Source organism: Dioscorea cayenensis, chromosome 8 (genome assembly GCF_009730915.1).
Source record: "Dioscorea cayenensis subsp. rotundata cultivar TDr96_F1 chromosome 8, TDr96_F1_v2_PseudoChromosome.rev07_lg8_w22 25.fasta, whole genome shotgun sequence".
In the NCBI taxonomy this organism is placed as follows: domain Eukaryota; kingdom Viridiplantae; phylum Streptophyta; class Magnoliopsida; order Dioscoreales; family Dioscoreaceae; genus Dioscorea; species Dioscorea cayenensis.
Window position 1 is genome coordinate 15,440,509 of NC_052478.1, and position 9,148 is coordinate 15,449,656.

Genomic DNA, 9,148 nt, shown 5'->3' on the forward strand with positions numbered 1-9,148 from the left:
CTTTATTTGTGAAATATTTTTCATTTTATAAAAAAATTTTAATAAGCAATTTGGCCTACAAGTGAGAGTCTTATGACTTGCTAATCATTAAAATAATGACATATATTTTATATGTATAAATGCTATCATGACATGACATGACATTATGAATACATACATACAAACGATGTTATACATAATGATACGGCTAGTTTAGGACCTAACCCCTATTGTAGTGGTCTCCCTGGACCAATCTGTTGAGAGGCAACTTTGTTGGTGGGGGTTATGATTATTGCCATTAAAGAGGCATGGAGAAAACTTTACGGATAGTAGGAGGGTACCCCATGGAGATTGAAACACATTGTGCATCAGCATATGAAGGATCTTAAGCCAATGTTAATGCGTGCTTAACCCTACTCTTAATTGATATACATTTCTAGTCTTGGCAGATCCGATACTAGCTAGTTCAAGATTGTTTCTTAGTAGACATGATAACTTCATGATTTTCAATATACTAGCCCTTGAGATACATTTGCTATACTCTACACATATCTTTGGGTTTTGCCTAATAGATCCTTTAATGAATATTGCTTATTATAGTTTACACTTGAGAAAAGTTTGTTAAGTTTTATACTTGTATTTTGTTTACCGTATTTTTTAGTGGAAAATTATTCACCAAGCTTATGCTTGACTTCTTTCTACGGTTTTATATTTGAGAATTATCCATTAAGCTTTATCTCCTAATTCTATTTACTAAATTTTATATGTGAGTTTTCATTTATCATATTTTATTTTCGACATTGTTGTCAATTGTGTAATTATGGCTAATGCGAAGTTTATGGTTTTGAGAATACATTTTAAACTTTCTTGTAACTCAAAAACTCCTTTTTGATTTTGAAATATTTTTTAACCCCTCACTAAATAAATATATTACTCATTCACTTTTTCCACATTTTTTTAGGAAGTTATCTTTCAAGCCATTGTGCTGAAGACCTTCAGTTTGTGTAAATCTATCCTATCGTTGGTGTGCAACTGTAGTTCCATGTGTGAGCATGTTTTAATATGGATCCATGGGCAATTGAACATGTATTTTGTACAACTATCACTATATATCCCTTTCATACCATTATATATTTAAATGTTTTTTATTTCTAAATTCTTACTTTTGATAAGCTTTGAACGATTTTTAAAATGACTAAGCGGGGTATCAATAAGCCTTGTGGTGTCTTTGAGCTAGGATGGCAACGGACCGGGTCGGGTCGGGTGCGGGTTTTACCAAACCCGTACCCGTATCCGCTACCCTGCTAGTATACCCGAACCTGAACCTGAACCCGACGGGTTTTAAAAATCCCAACCCATACCCGCACCCGACGGGTAATCCGGTACCAGCAGGTATACCCGCCTCCGTCCCCATATTAAAAAAAATAATAAAAAATATATTTTTTTTATAGAAAAATAACTTGAAAGTAATTATAATTTTTGTATAAAATAAAATAAAATTATTGTAAAATTACAAGATTAAACAAAGAGGAAAAATAAAAAACACTAAATTTTTAAGTTGTAGAACATATTAGTATGTATATATATATTATATAAATATTTTAGTAATTTTAATTTCGGGTGGGGTACGGGTTCGGGTACGGGTTGGGTATTAAAATTCTCTTACCCGCACCCGCACCCGTTTCATACAAGTCGGGTTTTTACCCGAACCCGACCCGAAACCCGGTCAAATCGGGTTTTACCTGTCAAACTCGGGTCAGGTCGGGTAGGATCGGGTTTGGATATTATTGCCATCCCTACTTTGAGCTAGGTGGCCATGTTTGCCCCTACTTTGGGATAGCACGGCACATGCCACGTGCTTAGTATGCGGGTTGGGCCACGCCAATCTCTATATCAACTTCTACTAACATAGTAGGGGGACCGGACATACCAATCTAAATAGAATGGCCACAAAAAATAATGATATCATTGAAAGTTGAACTAAGTAGAGATAAAACCGCAATTTCACAACCAATCAAATCAAAACTCCTATTTTCAATGATCTTAGAAATACATTTCAAAAAGCAATTTGGTAAAAAAATCTCAAACAAATTTGCTATTATTATTCTTAGAAATTAGAGAAAGATACTTAGGAGTTCGAAAAAGGATTAGTAACAAAAAAAAAAAAAAATTAAAAAGAAGACGCTAGATACGACATTAAGAATATGATCCCCAATATCACCCCAGAAAAAGCAATAAAATTCAATGTTGAGGCCATCTGGTCCTAGGCTCTCAGAAGAAGAAAAAAAACATAAAGTTTAGATTAGATGGAAGAGGGGTTTCTAAATAAGGAGAATCAAAAGAAGAAGAAGGCAAAAAATTGGAATAAAATTTTCAATATACTTCCTATCAATAAAAATAGTACCCAAGCGGTTAATGATATGAAAAGTATGACTCTTGTGCCTATTAATACAAGCAAAATTATGAAAAAAAGCCTAGCATTAAGATTACCATTTTCATCCTAAATAAGCAGCATCCTTTGATCCGATTAAGCAAAGTTCTACTAAAGTGGAGTATTAAAATGATTATACAAGATCCAAAGATTCAAGGCATCCACTAAAGTAGGATCAAACATTGAAGAAACACACAAGCAGAGAATAATGTTGGAGGGGGAACACTGCAAATTCTCTTCTTCCCATTGAATTCCAAACATACCATTAATCTCCTCCTATAAAAGTTGGGATTCTTGAGATTCTAATAACAATAAATCCCTAGAAATTAGGAATTATTTATTTCAACAACTCATCCTATTTTTTAGCTAGCAAACCCACTAACACTCCCCCTCAAGCTAGACTATACAAGTTGTACATGCCTAGCTTGTCTATTAGCTTACCAAACAGTGGTTTTAAAAGTCCCTTGGTTAACATTTTTGCAATTTGCTCTATAGAAAGGACATATGACATGCAAATCGTTCCTTCTTCGATTTTCTCATTTATGAAGTGTCGATCAACCTCCATGTGCTTTGTTCTATCATGATGCATGGGATTGTGAGAGATGTTTATGGCTGCTTTATTGTCACAATACCCCTAAAGTGAAAGTCTACAATTAACCTTAAGTTTTATTAAGAACATCTAAAGCTAAAGTACTTCACATATCCCATGGGCTACAGCTCTTAACTCGGCTTCAGTACTACTCCTAGCTACAATGGCTTTCTTTTACTCCTCCAAGTTACTAAATTACCATATACTAAAGTATAGTAACCAGATGTGGATATTCTGTCTTCTATAGCTACAACCGAGTCTGCATTTGTATATACTTCCACATTTTGGTCTTTAGTTTTCCTGGAAAACAAACTACATCCTGGTGTTCATTTTAGATACTTCAATATTCTGTACGTATCTTCCAAATGGCTCTTAGTTGGACTATGCATATATTGACTAACTCGATTGAATGCAAAATCTATATTCGGTCTCGTGTGAGATAAGTAAATTAGTTTTCCAACCATATTTGATTCTATTGCTTGCACCCCAACATTCCAGTTTCTTTCAAAAGATCTAGAACATATTTTCTCTAGGATACAAAAATTCCATTCTGGTTTCTCGCTACTTCCACTCCAAGAAAATACCTAAGAATTCCAAGATCCTTCATTTAAGATTCTGTTGCAAGTCTATTTTTTTTAGTCTTCCCCCTTCTACTACATCATCCCCAGTCAATATGATGTCATCTACATAAACAATTAACACTATATTTCTACCATTTCTATGTCTATAGAATAGAGTATGATCCCCTCTACTTGGTAATAGCTTTGTGCTTTTACTACTATAGTAAATCTGTCAAGCCATACCCTTAGTGATTGTTTTAAACCATATAATGATTTCTTTAACCTACAAACTTGGTTAATCGTGTTTCTATTGCTAAAGCAAGGAGATAGCTCCATGTATACTTATTCTTTGAAATCACCATTCAAAAAGGCATTCTTTACATCCAGTTGTTATAGCGGGCAATCTAGGTTAGTAGCTAGTGACAATAGCACTTTACTATATTCATCTTGGCCATTGGTTCAAATGTTTCATGGTAATCAGTTCCATAAGTCCGCATATAGCCTTTTGCTACCAAAAGGACTTTATATCTCTCAAATGATCCATTTGACTTGTATTTAACCTCAAACACCCATCTGCAACTATTTGGCACTTTGTTTCTATTTTTTTTTTTTTTAACTATCCTCCATGCTTCATTTTTTTAAGAGCTTCCATTACTTCCATGACTGTTTTCTTCCATTGTGGGTCCTTCAATGCTTCTGAAATTTCCTTTGGAATCTGTATACTTGCCATATTTGACACCAAAGCTCTGACAGAATTACACAGATGATTGATAAGTATTTGTGTATTAGTAATACGAAGTATTTTTTTTTTCTTACAATGAGCATTACTTTTCTCAGATTTTATCGCTTATACATGTGTATTCATGTTCTTTTGTGCATGTAGGGTTGTGGAGATAAGTATGGAAGAAAGAAGCCAAAGTAGATCGTGAATGTATTCATGTACTGTAGCAGCTACTGTTCATAGGCCGCTGAAAAATCGATTCTTGCATATTCACACGGGTGTATGGAAATTCCATATGCCCGTGTGGATGCCCGATTTCAGCCTATTTAAAGCCGTGACTTCAGCCGTTTTAGAAAATCTTTTTCCCAACTTTTGCCCATCTCTTCGCCATCTTTGGAGGCGCTCACGGCTAGGGTTTAGAGAGGCGTTGGCTAGATTTTTGGAGTGGTTCTACGGCCTTCAACACCGCGTTCTTTCGGAAGATAGTTATTGGGGGAGCTTTCATCGGTATCGATTCAGCGAGGTGTGCCCTAGGCTAGTCGAGAAAACCTTTGGAGAATACGCGGCTACTCTACAAGACCATTGATACGAACACCAAGGGGGTTTTATTTATGGATTACATATCTTTACTTTTGATTTCATTATTGATTGTATTTTGCTCTATGGAGAGCTAAAACCCTAGTGAGTACTTGGACTTGTAAACCTTAGGATGATTTTGTTCCATTGACATTTTATTTTGCTTTCTTTAATTGATGTTTTAATTGAGTTCCAATCCTAAATTCTTGTTGAGTTGATTATCCCTTAGAGTGACGCTAGGGTTGAGAATTCATCTTGGTAATCCTTGTGGATGAGTGACACATCATGAGGGTTAGACAATGCTAGATTGGAAAGGGTTGAGAGGGCCTACACCTACTCTTCCATATATATGCCTATTCTCCGTAATCGTCAGATCCGTACTGATGACCCATGTTCTAAATAGAACGACGGACCCAGTTGAGCTTTTTTCTCATTTCCACCCGGCCCGGCCAATCAATCGTATCAGTCGTATTCTTGAATTTGGAATGAAAAGAAGAGTAATGCTTCCTAGCACGGGACACGGAATAGGATCCTTCAATTTAGCAGCACCTTAAGGTGCAGGAGAAGCAAATGCATCACTCTAAGACCCCTAAAGTGTACTCAATGTAGGATAGAGAGCCAGTTTCAGACACACTGTGGTGGTGGGGGTGCCATCGTGAAGATCATGGAGTGTGAGCACCAAAGGCGACCGGTCCATGAGACCGCCTTCAACACAAAAAAAAGGTGAAACCTTAAAAAAAGGGTCATTTTCATCTTCCGATGCATTCGTTCGGATGCATTCTTCCTTCTTAACCTTTCAACCTACTGAATTTTCCTCTTCCTGGTAATGATTGCTGCAAGCTATACCAATTCTAAACAAGCATTTCGACGGCTGGTTGAAAACCCTAGCTGCACGGCTTTCTCTAGTGAATCGAGAGGTAGCGGAACATCCTCTTTCCCCTCTGGTGTGATTCATCTTACCTCCACATTCCAAGAGTTTTTGTGGTCATAATAGAATGAAGTGCTAAGAGACGAACCCCGTTGGGGCTTACTTGCGCAAGCAACAGAGTGAAGCTTTGAAGTAATTCTTAGTAACTGGGGCTTAATTGTGGCTAGGGGTCCTTCGCCTGGACCAAAGGGTTAGATCTATATTAAAGAATAGGGTTTATCACTTGGAGTCCCCAGAGGTTTAAGCAACCTTACACAGTGTGAGGCGTCGAGACTGAGCGATTTCTCCGTCAATGCATAGTATAGTGTTAGTCACGGTTGACCTTAGGTTTGGGACCGTGTGTTTTAGGATTTCCATGACTTATTAAGCATCAGTTGAGAAACATAATGGTTGGTTTTGTACTTGAAACAATAGTCCTAGGGTGAGCAATGTCCTGGTGCCCCAATTTCTGTCGATTGCCTCTCTTATCTGTGGGATCGAAAATACGCGTCTGGCATCATGAAGAAGACACCACATGATATATCGAAGCACAAATATCATATTTGTTTTGTGTGTTCTTTCATTTCTAATAGAGGCAAGCCTCTATTATTAATTACCCCAGATTAGTATTTTGGGAATCTCCGATTAAGGGCAAAAGTACAAGTAAAAGCAAGAAAATTTGCGAAGTATAAATCCTGTTATTTTATTATATAAACATATTTATTACATCATATATATATATATATATATATATATTTTATCATTGCCACTACTTGTGCCTTGTCGCTACATTGCCTGCCTTGTTGCCATTTTGAGATATATATCTCATTGCCGCCCCTTTTTATAATTTTGGTCGCTATCTTGAAATGAATAGGCCACCACCATCTATGCCTTATCATCACGTGGTATCTCATTGCTGCTTTGAGATAAATTTAACCACATCTCGAGATAAGCATCATTGTCGTTGCTTTGAGATTAGCAGTGTGCTATCCCATTGCTTGCATATCATTTTCAGATTTATTATTATTTTTTATTTTTTTAATTTTTAATTTTTAATTTTTTATTATTATTATTTTTATTTCAATCCACACATATCATAATATAGTGGGTTCTATTTATTTGAGTATATATATATGTACCTATGTGTATGACACGTGGGCCTCTTTCTTCTTTTAACATGCACAAACATGCACGTGAATCTGCATGTTTCTTATTTTCATCATTCATTCATTTTTTTTTACTTTTTTTATCTCATGCACATGAGCATGTTTTCTCATCCTTTTATTACTATTTTTTTTAATTTTATTATTATTATTATTATTTTTTTATTATATATATATATTTTAATTTCATGCACGCAGGCATGCCCCCCCTTTTCTTTTTTTCCGAACGTATGCATGCCCCTTATTTATTTATTTTTACCCATATGCATACATAACATGCTTCTTGGTCCATGTATACCTCTTCATGGTGGGCCCATGTCTTTTATTATATATTTTTATTTATTTATTTTTTTAATGCATGTCCCAAAACTATAGCATGCTTTCCATCAATTTTTTTTTATATTTATATGTATCTTTTTATCCCCACGTCCATATGCGTGCTTCTCTACTTATTATTATTATTATTATTATTATTATTATTATTATTATTATTATTATTATTATTATTATTCATGCTTTCTCAGTTTTTTTATTTGTTTGCCATGTACATATGCATTTTTTTATTTTCTGAAGGTTATCAGATGATGCTGGATCCTATACTTATCAAGTTGGCCAGCTGGCCACCAATAAAAGGATGTCCCTGTGATCGGCATGCATGTTTTTTTCTCATTTTTTTATCACTTGGTGATTTGCACATCTATCTTTTTCATAGTGTGGAACCCCTTTTTTATTATTATTTGATTTTGATTTTTTTTTTTTTATATTTGATTTGTTTTTGGCACGTGAGGATCCATGCTTCTCACTTTTTCTATCTTTTTATCTCATGCACGTGAACTTGCAATGGGCATCTTCTAAAAAAAACCATCACCAACTTCATTTTATTTATTTATTTATTTATTATTTATTTATTTATTGACTTATAATAGCACCACCAATGATTTTTAAGGATAAAATAATGGTTCCCATGCATCCGAAATGGACAAATAACTTATGCTAAATTTAAGGTTTATTAACTCAACACCATGCATTCATAACTAACAAGTTATTGTGCTCTCAAAATGGAACCATTGCTGAACTAAGACCCCAAGCCTAAAGGTCTGCAGTATATATCCATCAGTGATTTGCCTTGGCAACTCGTTCAATCTCATCCTTCTTGATTGCATAATTGTTGGAAAAGCCCTTTGCTGCATTGATAAGTTCATCAGCAAGACATTTAGCAATTGTTTTAATATTCCTAAAAGCACTCTCACGAGCACCAGTATTCAGAAGATATACTGCCTGGTTCACTCTCCTCAATGGAGAGATATCCACAGCTTGACATCTCACCACACCAGTCGAAACCAATTCGAGTTGCATCTTCTCTAGGTTCAATGTTAATAACAACATCAACAATAACTTGAGTAAACCTTCTGGCATGTTTGACAATCAGTTTCTCGCCATTGTTACGACCATGCATCATCAAGGAGTTAGCCAAGCGCTCAACAACGGATTGGCCATCCTTCAGTTAGATAATGGCTACATTGGTTTGGCTTTCAACTTGCTTCTTGGCCTCATCTTCAGATAAGTCCTAGTCACGGGAGACAAACTCAGTGGTGCAACCAGTGAAGATGCCATCATAATTTCCCTATATTGTTATTTATTATTATTATTATTATTTTTATCATAACGAGCTCTATAATTTGCATGAATCCTGGAGTATTTCTGAAATATATACATCAAAACAGAAAACTCTCCAAACCTATAACCAGTCCTAAATGCTTAAGAACCAAAGAATTCTCTGGTTGCACCAAACTTTTAGCGTATAATAATAACCCCGATCTTTCAAGTAGTATGTGTTGGACTTTTGCTGAGGAGAGTAGAGGATACAGAGAAGAAGACAAGTGAGTAGATGATGTAGAGAATAGGGAGAAGTTTAAAGATAACAGTACTTCACTTGCTTGACTGAATTCAAAAGAAGGATTACAACTTAAATAGAGCCCAAAAGTTGGCACATAGTTTCATGTAAACAAAAGTCATGATAAAAGCAAAAACATACAAGTTAAACAAAAACCAAACATAAAGTAATACTTGATAAAAGCCTTTCATGTTCGTACACACATCAAAGGTTGACTACTCCTTTCCACTGCCTGCATTCCCATTCGTCTAGCCCACAAACAAAAGCAGGTCTACAGTAGCATGCATTTGTCGATCACTTCTCTTCCTTGCACTCCATTGGCCAACCA

At 35.5% G+C, this 9,148-nt stretch overlaps 1 protein-coding gene across 1 annotated transcript; it reads right to left on the minus strand.

Annotated features, from left to right (window-relative positions):
- Positions 1-8,039: 8,039 nt before the first annotated feature.
- Positions 8,040-8,382, minus strand: LOC120267320 (40S ribosomal protein S5-like). Its single transcript, XM_039274977.1, has 2 exons — positions 8,202-8,382; positions 8,040-8,110 (listed from the first exon to the last, which is right to left on the minus strand). The coding sequence occupies exons 1-2, from the start codon at positions 8,380-8,382 to the stop codon at positions 8,040-8,042; spliced, it is 252 nt and encodes an 83-aa protein (XP_039130911.1).
- Between the last annotated feature and the right edge of the window lie 766 nt (positions 8,383-9,148).

Coding starts and splice junctions, on each gene's coding strand:
- LOC120267320 (XM_039274977.1), bottom strand. CDS start 8,382: ATGCATGGTCGTAACAATGGCGAGAAACTGATTGTCAAACATGCCAGA. Junction 8,111..8,201: donor TGAGGAGAGTGAACCAGGCA/GTATATCTTCTG, acceptor TTATCAATGCAG/CAAAGGGCTTTTCCAACAAT.